Genomic DNA, 16,246 nt, shown 5'->3' with positions numbered 1-16,246 from the left:
AGGGTAAGTGGGTAAGCGTCCAGGGAGTTGCAGGGCCTGGCTGGGGTGAGGCCTACAGCCCGACAGACAGGAGGACACCTCCTGGGCCAGAGTGGTCGGCAGGGGGGGTGGGGGAGGGAGGAAGGCTGGGAGGCCCCGGGCACTAGCCGGAGGCTCCCGAGGAGGCCGAGGGGCACTTGTGCTCTTTAGAAGGATCACTCTGGCTGCTCCTGGGAGGGAGTGGAGGCGCCAAGTGTGGAGCTGGGAGGCCAGCTAGGACTGTCGGGGAGTCAGAGAGGCGCCGAGGGGGCTCGGCAGTGACGCTGGTTAGCCTAGGATGGGAGACACTAGGTCGTATTGTCCCTGGGCCAGGAAAGAACTGGCAGGGCATGGCAGGCAGACAAGGGGGCTGGTGGGCCAGGGGAGACGAGGGCAGAGAGGAGAGCAAGGCCTGGGGGTGCCTGGTGACCCCCTCTTCCTTAGGCAGGGAGTCACAGCCACGGGGCTGGGGGAACGGCCAAGCCGAGGCCAAGCGCCGAGTAGACTCATAGGGCCAGGTGGGGCCTGGGGATCGGGTTTTTGCTAAAAAGATGTATCTCTACTTTATTTCCAGATGTGATTCTCCAGCAAGCAAATAAATACAGTGGGGGAGGTGGGAGAAGAGGTAAGGATTCCTATAAATTAGAAAGAAGCCCAGGGAGGGGAGCGAAGGGCCGGTGGCCGTGGCGGGAGAGGTGGCAGGTTGCCTCCTGGTGGGCACAACCCCCTGCCGCTCCCAGCCGGCCCCTCCTCAGTTGCTGGCTCCATCCAGGGGTCAGAAGGCACCGCGGTAGGAGGGCCTGCTTGCTCCTCTGCAGGCCGCTGGGCGTCTGCTATGGCCCAAGCTTACAGGTCCGTCACCTTGTTCTCCACCAGCGCCGCTACCTGCTGCAGACGGCAGGCCAGCTGCATCTTCTGGCCCACAGGGTCCTCCTCCAGGGCGCTGATGATCTGCCAGGGAAGAGGAGGGTGCCCTGCCTGACGCCTCTGCCCTCGGTCCATCAGCTCAGGGACACCCCAGCCCTGTGTCCGTCTCAGCAGAAGCTTCCGGATCCGGCAGGGGCTGCCCCATGCCTCCCTGAGGAGTCTGGACTGAAGTCACACCTCTTCCCCAACCTGGGCCCTCCCTCCCCTCCGCCTGTTGGGCCTGGATACCTCCTTCCATCCCACACCTCACTCCCATGGTTCCTGGGGCCTCCCTCTGGGCTCTGGGGGTGTGTCCCTCCCCCCTGGAGTACCGCAGGCCTCACCTGGTCATAATACCTGTGGATGTGGTTGTAGAGTTCTTGCAGAGCTTCCAGACAGTGGGGAGCAGACGTGTAGTTCTGGGGACCGACCGTGCAGAGGTGAGGCCCCAGCCTGGACCTTAAAGCCCAAGCCCCGCCCCTCACCTCTGCACCCACACAGATGTGCAGCCGTGTGCCCCCTGGGCCATGCCTCACCCCAGAGAGCTCGGCCAGAGCCGAGTTCATCTCCTGGTAGCTCGCCGGAGAGCTCTGGCGGATGTCGGAGTAGTATCTGGCAGAGGAGACGCTGTTAGGGGCGGGCAGCCCCTGCCCCCCGGGCCTGGTGCCCCGACACCTACCTCTCCACCATCTGCTTGTAGCGAGGGATCTCCCGGGCATACAGCAGTTTGTTCACTGGGGAGTCCTGCTCCGGGTAGGAGTGGGCCTGAGCGGGGAGGTGGGGGGAGCTCCGGCCCTGTCACCGGATGTACCACCAGCGCCCCCTCGCCCAGCCTCCTGGCCCCCGTTCTGTGCCACCCGTGCCCCAGCGCCACTCAGGGCTCTGTACTGAGCCCCCGCGGCGCTCACCCCGTAAGCCGGGGCGGCCCTGCCCTTACCCTGCCCACTTTATGCTCGGAGACCGTGCAGGAGTCGATGAAGGTTTGGGCGATGACGGCGAGGATGGCATCCACGTTGTCTGACACCCGCACGTCAAAGATGAGCTGCGGGTTCTTCAGGGTGTTCACCCAGAACCGCAACAGCAGGCTGGGGGCGGGGGGGCACAGGCCCGCAGACGCGCCGTCAGCCCAGGCCCCCCACCTGACTTCCACGGGGAGCTGTCTGCCAGCCCGCGTTCAGGGTGGCCAGAGATCCAGGCCGGGGGCTGCCCAGCTCGGCTCCCTGTGGCCCCCGCCCTCCGCACGGGGTGGGGGACAGCCGGCGACCTACCTGTTGGTCTTCCAGATGTGCAGCGTCTCTGGGTCCTCGATGCCGTGCTTCTCGGCCAGCTCGTCCAGGAAGTCGAACAGGTACTTGATGGCGATGGGCACGGGCCTGTTCACGCTGAGGATGGCCTGGAAGGTGTCATCCACGAACTTCTGCAGGGTGCCCTGGAAGGCGTGGGCGGGCCGTGTGGGCGGTGTGCGTTGGCGCCAGGCCTGACCCCCAGCCCGGTCAGGGGCCCCCCTGGGGGCGCCTTCCCAGCCCCGGAGCCCACCCACCTTCATGGAGAGCAGGCGGGTGAGGTAGATTTCCGGGATGGCCTTGGCCCGCGCCCGCTCCCGCTCCCGCTCCCTCAGGCTGCTGCGCCGGGCCTTAGCTCCTTCTGGCTCTTCGGTGCCTTTCACCAGGTGCCAGAGGTGGACCCCACCCTCCTCACCATCCTCCAGCATGGGAACGTCTGAGGGCCCGGAAGTCTGGCCTCAGTCCCGCGCCCCGTACCCCCTGCCCCAGCGCTGGCGGCAGTTGCCCAGCCTGCTCACCTGGCCCGGTGGGGCTGGGGGTGGCAGCAGAACCAGGGCAGCGGGAGGAGAGCTCAGCCCAACAGCCCCCGGTCCCAGAGCTGCCCGGCCAGGACGAGCTGCTGCCCTGGTCCGCCCCAGGTCCGTGGCCCTGCGTACAGCTTTGGCGGCCCACCTCCCCGGCAAGGTGTGGGGGACACCCAGGCGAGGCAGAAGGCAGGACCGGTTGTCCCGCCTGCCCGCTCCAAGCTCTGGGGGCACGTGGGGGCACAGGACTCACTCTCCCCCAGGGTGCAGTTCTGGGCCAGGCTCTGGGAGACGGCCCCTCCGTTGTGCAGCTGGGGGATGAGCCCCACGGTGGCTCCGTCCGGGACCTGGGGGGCAGGTGAGCAGAGGCTGGGCTCCTTCCTGGGCTGGCCTGGAGGCGGGGGCCTGCCCCCCCCAGCCCCTGCCAGCTTGGCACCTTGTAGTGTTGGAGAGTGTTGAGTCTCTTCCAGTGGTTGTGGGTCACTGAGGTCAGGTCCTCATCTGACAGGGTTAGGTGACCAGCAAGGCCCGAGCGCCACTCTGGGGGCACCCAGGGAGGCCAGTTAGCCCGCAGCCTGCTCTCCCAGTCTGCCATTTGGAGCCAGGCGGGGCTGAGCGTGTACAGGTGGGGACGGCCCCACGCAGGGACGGAGGGTGGTGGGCTCTCACCGAGATCTAGGGCGTGCGCTGAGGGCCTCTGGGAGAAGGGGGTGCCCTTGTAGACTTGCTCCAACACCTTCTCTTTGACCTGGGTGATGGTGTCTGTGTCGAGCACCCGGGCGGGCACGCGCTGCACCGCGCCGCCCCCTGCGGCCCCGCCAGCCCTGGGGCCCGCCAACACCATCAGCGTCAGGGGCCGGAACTCCACGTCCTCCCGAAGCAGCCGGCTGTCGTTCAGGGTCCGTTTTGCCTTGCCGGTCACAGCGTCCACGGGGCCCTTGTCCACCTGGTACTGTATGGCCCGGAGGAGCATGTACAGCGGTTCACCGGCCACCTCCTGCAACCATCAGGACGGGCCAGAGTCGGCCCCCGGGACAAGGTAGGGGCAGGGAGGGGCTGTCCACTGTGGAGGGGGGACGATGACAGCCGGCCTCTGCCTCACGCCTGGCCCTTCACTTCCCCACCCCTCATACCCCGAGGCCCCCGGGGAAACTGTGGGCACAGGTCAGGGAGGCCACAGCAGCAGCCTTCAGATGAGGGGAAGGCGACGGTGCCATCCCGGGCGCCCCTCACCTTCAGGAAGGCATAGAGACAGATGGACAGCCAGTTGGTAAGCAGCTTCTCCACCATGGTCTCTGTCCTGTGGGGAGCAGGCCCCAGGTCAGAGAGAGGGTGTCACTGGGCCACCCTGTCCCTGGGCTGACGTGGGCAAAGGAGGGAAGGCAGGACGGGGTGGGGGGTGGGGGTGCAGCCCAGCGGGGAGCCTCCACCCTGGCTGCCAGGCCCACGGTGGGGCCAAAGCCAACCTGCGCAGCATGAGCTTGGGGTTCTTGTGCACGTAGTGGGCAGCCAGGTCACTCAGCAGCGTCCTCAGGATGTCCGTCAGGTACTCGAGCTTGCCGTGCAGCGCCAGGGACAGCAGAGAAGCCACGTGGCAGCGGTCCCGCTGGGAGAAGCTGGGCTGCTCCTCCAGGGTGTGGATGAGCTGGCGGGAGGGGCGCCGGCACTCAGGGGAGGCCCCCACTGGCCCCCCCGCCCCCGTGCCCGCTGCCCCCCTTCCAGGCCCCGCGGGCGCCCCGCCCAGCCACGCAGCCCTCACTGTGAGGAGGAAGAGCTTGCTGTTGAGCAGGTTGGAGAGCTGCGTGAGGCCCTGGCGCACGGGGGCGCGGCGGCCCTCCTCCCCGGGCCCCTCGAGCGCAGGCTGCAGGGGGCAGCCGCCGTGCCCCGGGAAGAAGACCCGCTCAGCGTAGGTGTGGTAGTCCAGGAAGGGGATCCCGCTGGCCTCCAGGTCGCTGCTGAGGTCGGTCATCTCGGTCATCAGGTCTGCGGGCGGGGAGCCACCGAGGTATGCGCTCGGGCTCAGGTGGGCCCCCGGCGCCCTCCCCGCTGCGCTCTCCTCACCTGTGAACTCCTTGCGGCACTGGTCACCCACACCAATCTCCAGGTTCTCCAGTTGCACCAGAACCTTCTGATAGTCCCGCAGGGCCTGCTTGCTCTTGTGCCTGCAACCCGGGGGCCAGGTGTTAGTCACTGGCCCGAGACGGTGGGGCCCCTGAGGCCACCAGGCCTGGAAGCCCACCTCTGGCACCTTTCCCGAAGTGCAGAGGGGAGTTTGTGCAGGTGCCTGCGGCACCGGCACCGGCACCAGGAGGGGCCTCTCACCTGTACATGAGGGTGAGGAGGAGGACAGCGGTGATCAGCACAGCGGCGCCCAGGCCCAGGCCCACCTGGGCCTCCACGGGGAAGGCAGACAGAGTGGGCTCAGTCTCGTACTGGACGGGGCCCAGGGCCAGGCGCACGTTGCCCATCTGAACCTGAGGGCAGGGTGGGGGGCAGGCTCCTGAGTGGGGGGGGCCCCAGGGCTCCGCCTGCCCAGCCCCCCGTGCCCCTGGAGCCCCGGCTCACCACGAACTGCGGCAGGGCACTGGAGCCGTTGGCGGGCTGCGGGGCCCGGGAGGGCGGCTCGCAGTACAGGTGGGTGAGCGTGAGCGTCTTCACCAGGCACTCGCCGTCCCCGATGTGCACGCGCACCTCCTCCTTGCTAATCCCCAGGTTGAGGCCCTGGCCCTGGGAGAGAGACCCGAGCCTGAGCCGCGGTGCCCGGCCTGTGTCCCCGCTCCCCGCACGGAGCTCGCCAGCGGAGCCCTCACCTCCACGTCCAGGACGTTGCCCGGCTTGAGGCGGTAGGGGCGGGTGGGCTTCTCGCGGCTGAGGGGCGCCAGACGGGGGTTGGGCTGGTACTGGAAGTCCTGGCCCCCGTTGGCGCTGGCAAAGTCCACATGCACGTTGTCTAGGGTGAAGAAGACCCGCTGGGGGTGCACCCCATCTGGCACGGCAGGGCTCTGGCACAGAAGGAGGCTGGACGAGTTGATGGAACAGACAGTGGAGCACTGCGAGGCGGCAGGGGCCGGGACAAGGAGGGGTGAGCCGGGGCTCCCTTGCTCGCCCCCAGGGGCAGAGTGGCCCACCCCACCCCCGCCCCGGGTGTGACCAGCCCTGCCGCCTGCCTGTGGGGTGCTCACCTGCAGCAAGCCCTCCCGAAGCTGGATACAAGCCTGGGGCGCTGCGGCGGGGCCCCCACAGCTCGTCCTCGGGGTTGGGTTCCGGGGCTCGACACCTGCAGCCTGCACCTCCGCCGTGGCCGCCAGCCACACCGACAGCAGGGGCTGCTGCACCACGTCCAGGCCCGTGCCCCTGACTCGGATCAGCCGCCCGCCCCTGTGTCAGGGTGGCAGTCAGCAGCGGTGGGGGTGGCAGGTGGCCCGGCCCGGCCCCACCTCCCCGGCCAGGAGCAGAGGCTGCCTTGAGGGCGTGAGGTCCTCACCCCCGGAAGCTGACGCTGGGCTCCGCCGCCACCAGCTGCGGGTTGGCCGTGTACTGGAAGGGGCTGGTGAGCAGCGTGCGCTGGGCGTGGCCAAAGACCACTCGAACCACAGCTTCTCCTGGGCTGGCCTGGGACATGGTGTGGCACACTATGGCCTCAGGACACACCGGCTCCTGGCTGCAGGGCGGAGGGGCTGGCATCTCGGGCTCTAGCCTGGGCCTGGCCACCCCCACCCAGAGACCCACTTGCCACCCTCAATGAGGGCACCACTAGGGGTGGGCACAGCGACCATTTCTCTTGGACTCGGCGGGGGGCCTTAGAGAGCCCCGCGCCCACTGCCCCCACGTACACGAGGGGATGATGAGGCCCATGGCGCATACCCCCAGCTGACAGCAACTCGGTGGGGACCGGGAGGAGAGATACTCACATAGGGCAGGGCTGTGCACCCACAAAGGCACTGATGTTGCCTCCCGTCTGGAGGTGCTGCCCGTGGATAGTGAGCTGGGTACCCCCTGCCTGGGGGCCCCAATGGGGACTCAGGCTCAGCAGGATGGGGTCCTGGGGGACAGAGCAGGCTGGGGCAGCCATGGCAGCCTGGCCTGACACTCACCCAGGCTCCAGTCCCCGAGGTGCTTGGCCTTTATCCCGTGGGCTACAACTGACCTCTCCCTCCCCTGACCTCACAGCTCTGCTCTGCCCCTCAGGAGGCCTTGTCCTCTGCCGCGGGCCTCCGCCTCCCGCCCCCCCCCCCAGCTCTAAATCCTGAGATGCGGTCGCCAACCTGGGGGGCTGCAGACCCCTTGGTACTAGCCTGTCGCTGCCTCCCACTGCTCCCGCCCTGGGCCTCCTGGCTTCCGCTCTCCCTCAGTCCCCTGCTAGGCCTGTAGACACCAGACGTGCAAGTCCCCACCACTCTGAGTCCTGCAGTGGCTCCCTTCCCTTGTCACCCCCACCCTCGCCCTGGCCTGCCTGCCGCACTCGCTGCTTCCACTGCCCTCCTTCTGCCTGGACAGATGCCAGCAGTAGGGTCCCCACTGTCCTACTGCTGCCCCTCGCCCGTCCTCCACTCAGCGGCCGGAAGGATCGATCAGATCACATGCTTTTCCTCCTGGACAGGTGGGAACTCTGCCCGCTACCCCGAGGCCAACCTTGAAGTCCTCACCTAGGTTTCGCTCTGGCCCCTCCCTCCTGCTGCCCCCCCGGGCTGGACACTGACCTGGTAGGTGAAATGTTGGGTTGAGATGCCTGGTGGCCGATTCTTAATGGCCACTTGGATTGGCCCAGTGGTGCCATTGGGGGCGGGGGATGTCACACACACGATCCTGCAGAATGGAGGCCCCGGAGCGGCTCAGGGCTCGCATGGACCAGGCCCCTGCCTCAGTGGGAGCCATGGGCCACCCACCAGCCACTGCTCAGAACCTCCCCCGTCCACCCCTCTTTCCCTCCCCTGGCTCATCTGTTGGCGCTTCTGACCCGGGCCCACGTTTCTTGGCTGCAGGTTGCCCCTCTCTCTCAGTAGCCACTCTCCGAGGGCTTCCCCAGGAAAGCAGCCCTCAGCTCCTAGCAGCCAGGATGGCTCACCGGGCAGAGGTGCGGTAGAGAGAGGGCTCGGGGCTGCAGGGGCGGCCGGCCACGTTCACGGCGTCTTGCACCTCAGCGAAGTCCCGGCCCAGGTTGGAGCCCCAGATGGTGAGGGCCAAGCCGCCCTCGGGGGGCCCTGTCAGGGGCTCAATCTGCAGTGGGGAAGGATGGTGATGGAGTTCCCCGAACCCACTCCCACTGTGCGGTGGGGGTGCCCCAGCAGCCAGCACCTGGGGTGGGCCAGACCTGCTAGGGCTTGGGGGCTTGAGCTGGGGGAGGCCAGGAAGGCGGGGGGCGGGGGGCAGGGAGGGCAGACGGGGGGACAAGGCTGGGCAGGGAGGGAGGGCTGGAGGCTCACTCTGTCGATGCGGGGAGAGGGACACAGCAACTCCACGGCCTCCGGGGGGCAGAGAGGGCCATAGCGACAGGCGGGCTGGCGGTGGCTGCACCACACGCAGCCCAGGCTCCCATTGGCCGCCTGGCAGCGGCTGCAGTCAGGGTGGCCCACAGCGCAGTCGTACAGGGTCACTGGGGAAGGGCAGGCAGCGCGCTGAGGCACCTCCCCTCTGCCACACGCCCTGTCCGGCCGGCCCTGCCGCCCCCAAGCTCACCATGAAGAGTGTGGGCATTGTCCAGCCGCTGAGCCTTACCCCGGGTGACATAGATGGGCACCCGGAGCTCCTGCTGGGCCACGGACGGGTGGAGCTGTGGGTGGAGGGTGGGGTCAGGCCGGGCCCGGCTCGGGACACCCCGACCCCCGTCTCCTCCGGGGCCCTCCTCCCAGAATGGGTGCCTTTGTTCCGTGCCCCCAGCTCCCACCAGACTGCAAGCCCGGGGCGGAGGCCGTGGGTGCCGTGTTCCTGCCGCGCGCCCAGAGCCCGCTCCGAGCCTGCCTCACGAGGGACGGCGAGACCCTGACAGCTCGGAACACTGTGAGGTGTGGGGCACGTCTGAGGGCGGCAGGTGAGGCTGTGGGGCGGCCACACACCTGCTGGGCCTGGCAGGAGATGAGGCCCACGTCCCCGGACGTCTCCTCCAGAGAGGCCGGCAGCCGTTGAAGTTTTCCGGGCAGCTCCAGCCAGCAGTGGTAGGAGGCAGGCAGGCTCTGGGAGGGGACACTGTCAGGCCGCTGGACACGGCACGCCACCCCCACCCCTGCCAGTCCCCCACTCACTCCGAAATGCTGAAGGTTCCGCACACGCAGGGCCAAGTGGCTCTTCCAACCCACGGGCAGCAGGACGGGGCCGGCCAGGCCCTCCACCCGGGGACAAGCCCCCGGGCCACGCACCTGGACGTCCGCCTGGGGAAAGGAGACCCTTTAGCCCTCCAGAAGTTGAGAGGCTCGGGCAGGGCGTGGGGCGGGTGTGCGGCGGTGGTCGGGGAGGCCAGGCCCACCCACCTCCTGGGCGCTGTAAATGGTCCCCTCGCCCTCTGGGCAGTGCTCCCCGTACACACAGCGGCTGCTTCGGGGGCACCAGTGGCACCGCCATATGCTGCCCACACAGGCGCGACACCTGCAGGGGAAGGGGGGTGCTGCTCAGGTCGGGCTCCATCGGGGGTCGCCACCCCTCCCCGGCCGCCAAGCCCAGCACTCACGGGGCGGCCACCTCCAAGGCCTGGACAGCACTGCAGTCGTAGAAGGAGAAGTTGGTGGCAGCCACAGCCACATCCTCAAACATCAAAGCCAGGGGCAAGGTGATGTGGTCTGGGGGTGGGGGTGGGGATGACGGTGGCACAGCGGGTCATGTGGCTCCTGCCCCAGCCCCCCCCCCCCGTCCCCTTGCCCCAGGGGCCCCTCACCTGTGCCTGGAGGGTTAAGCGGCAGCTGGTCTTGGGGTGGGGTGACACAGGCCACGTGGGGCCCTTCCACGTGGGCCAAGCTGTCATAGTCCCCAAAGGCACAATGGAAGTATTCATCCGCGGCCAGGGTGGGCAGCCGGGGGACAGACAAGGTGACCTGGGATACATGCAAGGAAAACAGAGCAGGCAGGGGCTTCTGGGTAGGGGGGGTGCGGCTCTGTCGTCGAAGGAGCTGGAGCTAGGGCAGAGTGGGGTAGGAGCAGAAGCAGGGGGGAGGAGGAGAAGGACGGGGGGCAGCCTAGGGGCCGGCAGCTCACCTGGCCCTGCTCCTGGCGGGGGCGGTAGGCCGGCAGCAAGCTCTGGACGTGTGGGCAGTGGCTGTCCTCGTAGCTCCACAGCCACTGGTTGGCCTGGGCTGCCCGCCCGCATTGGCCCTTGAGGGTGCACCTGTGGGCAGGGGCCCGTGGGGTCACCATGTGGGTCTCAGGCTCCCCCCAGGTGATCGGAGGCACGAGGGTGGGCAGGGTGGCCCCGCCGGGGAGTGGGAGCTGGGGCTCGTGGGGGGGAGCACAAGAGGGAAGGGCCAGTGTGCAGGCTTGGGTCTTGACCTGAGTAAGAGGGGGCCACCGCTACAGAGGGGAGGGTTGCCGGAAGGGGTTCCTGGAGCCCAAGTGGGTCTGGGAGCACCTGGGCGAGGCGACAGAGGCCTGACGGGGGGTGGGGCTGGGAAACGAGAAGAGGACAAATGGGGCCACGTGGGGCGGGACGCAGGGACTGCACAGTGGCCCTGCACCTCCACCTCAGGAGGCCAGGCTGGCCTCCCGGCACGGCCAGGGCCACTTCCAGGTGTGCCCTCCCCGCACACGGCGCCTGTTGGCCCAAGTCCAGGCGCAGGCCTTGTGCTCACCTGCCCTGGAGGACGCACCAGCCACACAGCGGGTCCCGGGCCTGGAGGCAGCTGGTGCAGTCAGGGAACTCGGAGCAGGCTGCCACAGGTACCCGGTCCACCTGGATGGGCAGTGAGGGACAGGGGCAGTGGGTGCAGAGACTCGTGCCTGTGTGCTGTCCCCCCCATCCTGGGGACAGGCCTCACCTGCTGGGCAGTGAGGACATAGACGTGGCTGCCGTTGCCGTCCACCAGCAGGTCTGGGCTGATAGCTGAACCCCGAGGCCCCACTTGCTGGGAGTGGTACACGTGGCCGTGGGAGCCATTGAGGAAGACCTGGAGGGACGACGAGGCCTGCTCTCGAGATGGCCACGGGCTGACCGTTCAGGACACGTGCTCTCCCCTTGGTTGGGGCTCCCGGGGAGCATCCCGTCCCACGGAGCCAGCTCTCCTTCCTGCTACCCCAGGGAGGCCAGGCCAGGCCCCTGGGCATCCTGCTCTGCTTGCATCACCTCCCCCCGTTCACCATCGCCCAGCCACCCTGGGTAAGGAAGGGCCTTGGGTGCCAGGGCAGGCGGGCAGCTGCAGGGAGATAAGCGGGCCAGGGGGAGACAAGACTTCTGGGGTCAGGCGGGCTCTGGGGACCAGGCACTGCCCAGCCTGCCCCGTGGCATCCCTGCCCACCCTGACTGCTCTTGGCTAGAGAAATCGGGAGCCTCCTGGCAGTCATCCTAAGTCATGCAAGGAGGAGCCCCGAAAGGTGGCACCCGGCCAGCCAGCGGCGTGCGGCATGGCCTTTCAGCCTGCCGGCAGGAAACAGCCCAAGAGGTGGAAGGTACCGGGACTCCCGGAGCCACGGTGGGGCAGGGCACACCCAGGCAAGCCAGCAGGCCGGGCCTAGTAGAGCAGTGGGAGGGCTTGGTGTCTGGGGTCCAGGCCTGGGGCGGCCCGGTCACCTCACCTTATGCAGCTGACCCTGCGTGTCCCCCAGGAAAGCGATCGTGTGCCCGTCTGCCTGGAGGCCGGCCACGGCGCTGATGGGCTGCTCGAGCTGCAGCAGGGGCTCGGCCTCCAGGGGCTGGCGGCCAGCAATGGGGCTGGGGGTGTGCTCGTCGCCGCAGGGGTACGACTCAGGGGAGTCCTGGGTGGACAGGGAGGGCAGGATCAGCCCCTGGAAGAGGCGGGGGGTGCCTTTCCCGGGCCCAGAGCTAGTCAGGGCCGCAGAGCAGGGCCGGGAGCCCTGGGGGATCCGGGCCACAGTGGTCGCGCCCCCCACCCGTGGCAGGACAAGCCGACGCGTCGGAGGAAGAAACACAAGAAGCCGGCCCAGGGCAGCCGGGAGCCGGCGCCTCCTTGACATCCTCTACCCAGGCGGTCACACGCGGCTGTCACACGACAGCGCCCGGCCACCCGCAGCCCGGGACTACGGCGGCAGCCCCCCCAGACCGCGCGGAGGGACCGGGCGGGAGGGGCACTCACGGCGGGCAGGGCGGCGCAGCGGGAGGTGACTCCGTACTCCACGGTGGCTTCCTCGGCGCCGCCGGGGCCGCGGCCACCCGCCGTGTAGCACAGGCGCCGCGCGTGCTCCATGCTGGCGTCCAGCCGCGCCAGGGGGAAGGCGCACAGGGCGGCGCCCGCCCCGCCGGGGCCCGCGGCGAATGCCCCCAGCAAGGTGCTTGGCGTGACGGCGGCGGCCTGGATGAGGCCCTGGCCCCGGCAGGCGAGGGGCACCTCCACGTACGAGTAAAGGTTGGCATCGCCCAGGCACACGCGGGCCGCGTAGGAGCGGTAGTCGGCCTGCGCCCGCGCCCCGCGGCGGCGGAACACGAAGTAGGCCGAGCGGCCGGCCGCGAAGGCCCCCACGTAGCTGTTGTTGTAGTCGGAGAGGTCGCCCACCACCAGGCGGCCCAGGCCCTCGCTCGAGAAGGGCTGCGGCCCCGCCAGCTGGCGCACGGTCAGGGGCGGCACCCCCGCCGACAGCTTGCCCGCCAGGCCGCGGGCCACCAGCAGCAGGTCCCGGTCCGGCGCCTGCACCACCAGGCCCACCGTGGCGACTCCCGGGGCGTTGGCGGCCACAAACTGCCCGTCGCCGGGGTCCTCGGCCTGGTACAGCACGTGGGCCACGTCGTCCAGGCGCCGCTTGTCGCACACGCCCTGGCGCACCTGCCCGCAGGCCACGAGCTCCCGCGCGCGGCCGCTCACCAGCAGCAGCTGGTTGGCGTTGTCGGTGAGCCGCGCGTGCGGGCAGTCGGCCGGGTCGCGGAAGGGCACGCAGTCGGGGCTGTCGAGGACCGGCCCGGTGACGGCCACCGCCTGCAGCCGCAGCTCGGGGCTGAGCTGGAAGAGGCGGTTCACGGCACCGACGTAGAGTGTGCCCGGGCCCGGCGCCAGTGCCAAGTGGTTGAAGGTGGCGTTGGGGGCCGAGAAGTGACGGGCCCGCGTTGGGGGCGGCGGCAGGCTCAGCAGCAGCGCGAGCAGGAGGTGGGGGCCGAGGGGAGGCCGGGGAGCCATCGCAGGCACCTGGGGGGGCGCGGAGCAAGTGAGGCCCGGTGGGGAGAGCACCCCCGGCCTGCGCCGCCAGGGCGGCCAGAGGCCCAGAGGAAGGGGGCGGGGAGAGAGCCCCAGAGGGAGGGAAGACCCCAGGAGAGGGACAGCTACAAGGGAGGGAGAGGACAGAGCAGACAGGGGCAGACGCGGAGGAAGGGAGGGCCGGAGAGGCGGAGAGGGTGGGGGCCCCCCACGTGTGCCCAAGGAAAGAAATGCTTTCATCTCCTACTTTTTCTGCATCTAGGTGGTTGGAGGAGGGGCAGATCCCGGACAGCCGCAGAACACGGACAGAAGGACTCCCGCGGACAGAAGGGCGGTGGGAGAGGCAGGGAAGAAGCCAGAGGTGCTGATGGGGAGAGGCCAGGGGAGGCAGGGGGTGGGGCGAGGGGAAGGGAGGGCAAGGACGAGGATGTGGGACCAGGAAGGGTGGCGGAAGGCATGTCACGGGGATCCTGTGCCTGCCACTCAGGCAGGAGGCCACCGTGCTGGGGGGCCATCCGTAGCGCAGGGGACATCAAAGGCGGGGAGAGAAAACTCAGCCTGGGCAGGCAGGGCCAGCTGTAAAGACTGGACCCTTGGCGGTGGGGACAGGCAGTGCCGGGCATGGGAGAGACAGCCAGGGAGAAACTGAGGCAGCCAGAGACCGGCAGGCGGAGACCGCCCGCAGCAGCAGGGGCAGAGCGGGGGCTGGGGTGGGGGGAGATGTGAGAGCCAGACAGAGCGGGGGCTGGGGGAGGTGGGGAGGGGTGCAGGGGGAGGCCTGTGGGCCCCAGCCCCTGGGGGTGTTGACCTGGAGGCATGAGAGAAAAGAGGGGCGAGCCTCGCTGAGGAGGGGGCAACCCCCCCCACGACCCATGTGGAGCTGTTCGTTCACACCACAGCGGTATCTCCCGTGGGCCTTGCGGGGGGCGGGGCGAGGGGTGCAAGCCTCCAGAGAAGGCTCGAGCGGAGCGGGGCCCCTGCTGTGGACCCACACCCCACCTGCTGGCCGGGGCCGTGGGCAGCCACCCCGCTCAGCCACCTGGGCCCCAGCCGGCTGTCTAGGGGACCAGGCGCCACAGGCACAGAAGGAGAGCCCGTGCCGGCCGGAGCTGCTGGGCACGGACCCACGGAGAAGGGGACAGAAGCCAGGGCCCGCCGTGAGCTAGGGTCCTGCACAGCCGGCCACGTGCGCCTGTGTCAGCGGGGTAGGCCCACCGTCAGTCCGCGCCCTGCAGCCTGGCAGCAGAGACAGAGCCGGGGCCCTGGTGGGTGTGCCAGCTGGGGGCAGGGCCCCGAGGGGGGCCCCCAGCCCCTTATCTCCAGGACACAGGCAGGAAGGTCAGGCCTGGTCTGAGGAGAGGGACATTTCCTCTAGATCTGGGATATTGGCAGCAGCGTCTGGGGCGTGTGGGTGTGGGGGTGGAGGGACAGCATCTGGGGCCCCACGTCCAGGCCCCCCTGTGCTACGGGGCCCAGCCCGGCCCTGGACCTCCCGGGGACATCCGTGCAGACGGGGGCCCCAGGCACTTACCGCCTCGCAGGGGGGCAGCGGAGGGGTCTCCCGGGCAGTGTGGCACCAAGGGAGGCGCATCTCCTCAGTTCAGCTGGCCCAGGGCAGTGGTGACGGGCACGAGACGGCTGTGGGGGGCATTGTCCTGAGCGGGAGGGAGACAGTGGAGGCTTGGCCCTGAGGGAGGAGTGAGGCCAGGGGGGCCAAGGGCCTGGCGGCTGGGCTCCACCACAGCTGGCAGCTTTGTCAATAGTGGCCCTGCCTCCACCCCAACAATGTCCTCTCTGTCCACGGGCCCAGGCCAGGGACTCACTATCTGGTGCTCTTACCCCCACCCCCGGGGCTGTTCTGGCCAGGGGGCTCCCTGCCACTCCCCACCCCCAGAGAGACACCCCCTGGGACCTGGGGACAAAGGACAGGGTTTCTTCCAGCCAGAAAAATGGGACCCACACAGCCCGCCCTGCCCCGCCCCACTCCCGCCCCGTGCCAGCCAGCGTGGTCCTCTCTATCCCCCTCCCGGGTCCTCGCCAAGGGCGCAGGGTAGGCCACCGAGCCTCCGCGGGAAGGTCAGGCTGCTGAGCCCCTGCCATGCCAGCCTTAGCCTTGGTAGCCTGGGTGCCTGGTCCAAGTGCCAGTCGTGGCCCTCAATGCCTGCCTTTGTCCGGGCTGGGGGCAGGGAGGTGCTGACGAAGGCAGCGCGTCCAGGAGACCTGCTACCCCCCTGCTACCCGCCCCCCCGCCGCCCCCTCGGCCGGGAATAAGACTGGCCAGAGAGCAAGGGACCTGTCTCCATGCAGCCCCGCCCTGGGGGACCCGTAAATCGTGCCAGGTACGGCGTGATGGGAGTGGGCAGTGCCAGGGGAGGATGCTGCTGGAGGGGCCGAGGCAAAGGGGGTGCACGGGAGGGGTGGGGGCCCGGTCCCCAGGAGCCCAGCACTTGGCTTCAGGCATGGCAACTGGTTGCCAGCTGTTCCCTCCCCCCCAGCCCCCAGGGGAGCAGCATCCCAGGATGCTGGGCTCCCCTCTGAGCGCGGGGTGCCAAGGGGGTGGGGGAGGGAGTGGCGACCGGCAGCTGGTCTCCTGCCAGCCGCGCCGGGCACCGTCTGCCCACGAGACTGGCGGCGCAGGGGCTCCGGCCTGTGGCGCAGGGGCAGGTGCATTCAGGTTGGGGTCCCCGCTTTCTCCGTGGCGCGGCGGCGGCCACGGCAGGCTCCACCAGCTTGCTCCGGGGCGAGGTGGCAGCAGTGGGGCTCGCTGCCACCTGGCTGGGCCGGTTGGGTGGCTGTGGGGGTGGGGAGCCAGGCGGGCCTCCTCCCTACCCTATGCCTTGCCCCCCGCCCCGCGAGCTTTCCCATGGGGGTTAGAAGCCAGGGGTCCTCCCCCAGCTCCAGGGCCACCGCCTGGAGGGGTACCGGGCCCCTGAGGCATCGGGGGGTGTCGTCCCGGGGCTTGGACTGGTGCCCGAGGGCCTTTGCCCTGTCGGGCGAGGCAGCTCTGCAGACCCCTGGCTTCTCCCAGGTCCCAGCACGGCCCCGTGGCGGTGCCCCGCGACGCGGCTGCCCCAGCCCCCGCGCCCCCGCCAGCCCAGCCCCTGCCTACCTGGGTGGGCCGCTGGCAGGGGTGAGGAGCAGCTGGCAGTGCCAGAAGTGCGGCCCGGCGCAGCCCCGGCCTCCCTCCCCACAATGCAATCGCGCCCAACCCGACTTATCCTGGCGGGGCCTGCCG

The 16,246-nt window shown here is 69.5% G+C and overlaps 1 protein-coding gene and 2 long non-coding RNA genes across 10 annotated transcripts; 2 read left to right on the top strand and 1 right to left on the bottom strand.

The window, feature by feature from the left end:
* Positions 1–555: 555 nt before the first annotated feature.
* Positions 556–16,246, bottom strand: PLXNB3 (plexin B3). Of its 8 annotated transcripts, none has more exons than XM_072744908.1 (36): positions 16,121–16,246; positions 14,543–14,666; positions 11,962–13,002; positions 11,444–11,623; positions 10,690–10,818; positions 10,504–10,604; positions 9,914–10,043; positions 9,597–9,753; positions 9,393–9,501; positions 9,196–9,310; positions 8,971–9,096; positions 8,785–8,901; positions 8,408–8,501; positions 8,155–8,324; positions 7,797–7,948; positions 7,432–7,537; positions 6,643–6,773; positions 6,216–6,392; positions 5,914–6,109; positions 5,542–5,781; positions 5,297–5,458; positions 5,054–5,205; positions 4,793–4,893; positions 4,491–4,714; positions 4,198–4,376; positions 3,965–4,031; positions 3,401–3,728; positions 3,168–3,271; positions 2,985–3,078; positions 2,465–2,643; positions 2,193–2,353; positions 1,862–2,009; positions 1,604–1,689; positions 1,461–1,536; positions 1,269–1,343; positions 556–969 (listed from the first exon to the last, which is right to left on the bottom strand). In XM_072744908.1, the coding sequence occupies exons 2-36, from the start codon at positions 14,600–14,602 to the stop codon at positions 865–867; spliced, it is 5,772 nt and encodes a 1,923-aa protein (XP_072601009.1). In that variant the 5' UTR covers positions 14,603–14,666; positions 16,121–16,246; the 3' UTR covers positions 556–864. The 8 variants fall into 8 exon arrangements, 7 of the variants coding, with proteins under 7 accessions (XP_072601009.1, XP_072601011.1, XP_072601012.1 ...); XM_072744910.1 differs by having other exon boundaries at positions 1,604–1,668; XM_072744911.1 differs by having other exon boundaries at positions 3,401–3,683.
* On the top strand, positions 5,728–7,797 carry LOC112911466 (uncharacterized). The gene is made up of 3 exons (XR_003233381.2): positions 5,728–5,813; positions 7,332–7,434; positions 7,714–7,797. It is a non-coding gene; the product is annotated as an uncharacterized lncRNA (long non-coding RNA).
* LOC140596293 (uncharacterized) lies at positions 10,934–11,309 on the top strand. The gene is made up of 2 exons (XR_011998331.1): positions 10,934–11,027; positions 11,186–11,309. It is a non-coding gene; the product is annotated as an uncharacterized lncRNA (long non-coding RNA).

The sequence above is a fragment of the Vulpes vulpes genome, chromosome X (genome assembly GCF_048418805.1).
Source record: "Vulpes vulpes isolate BD-2025 chromosome X, VulVul3, whole genome shotgun sequence".
NCBI lineage: Eukaryota > Metazoa > Chordata > Mammalia > Carnivora > Canidae > Vulpes > Vulpes vulpes.
Note: the sequence above shows the minus strand (reverse complement) of the source record. Positions and strands in the feature narration are given on the sequence as shown.

Excerpts from the sequence above, each read along its gene's own strand:
- PLXNB3 (XM_072744908.1), bottom strand. The coding sequence starts at position 14,602 with ATGCGCCTCCCTTGGTGCCACACTGCCCGGGAGACCCCTCCGCTGCCC. Across the intron at positions 6,110-6,215 it reads CCCAGCGTCAGCTTCCGGGG|GGGCGGGCGGCTGATCCGAG; the intron begins GTGAGGACCTCA and ends ACCCTGACACAG. Across the intron at positions 2,010-2,192 it reads CACATCTGGAAGACCAACAG|CCTGCTGTTGCGGTTCTGGG; the intron begins GTAGGTCGCCGG and ends CCCCGCCCCCAG.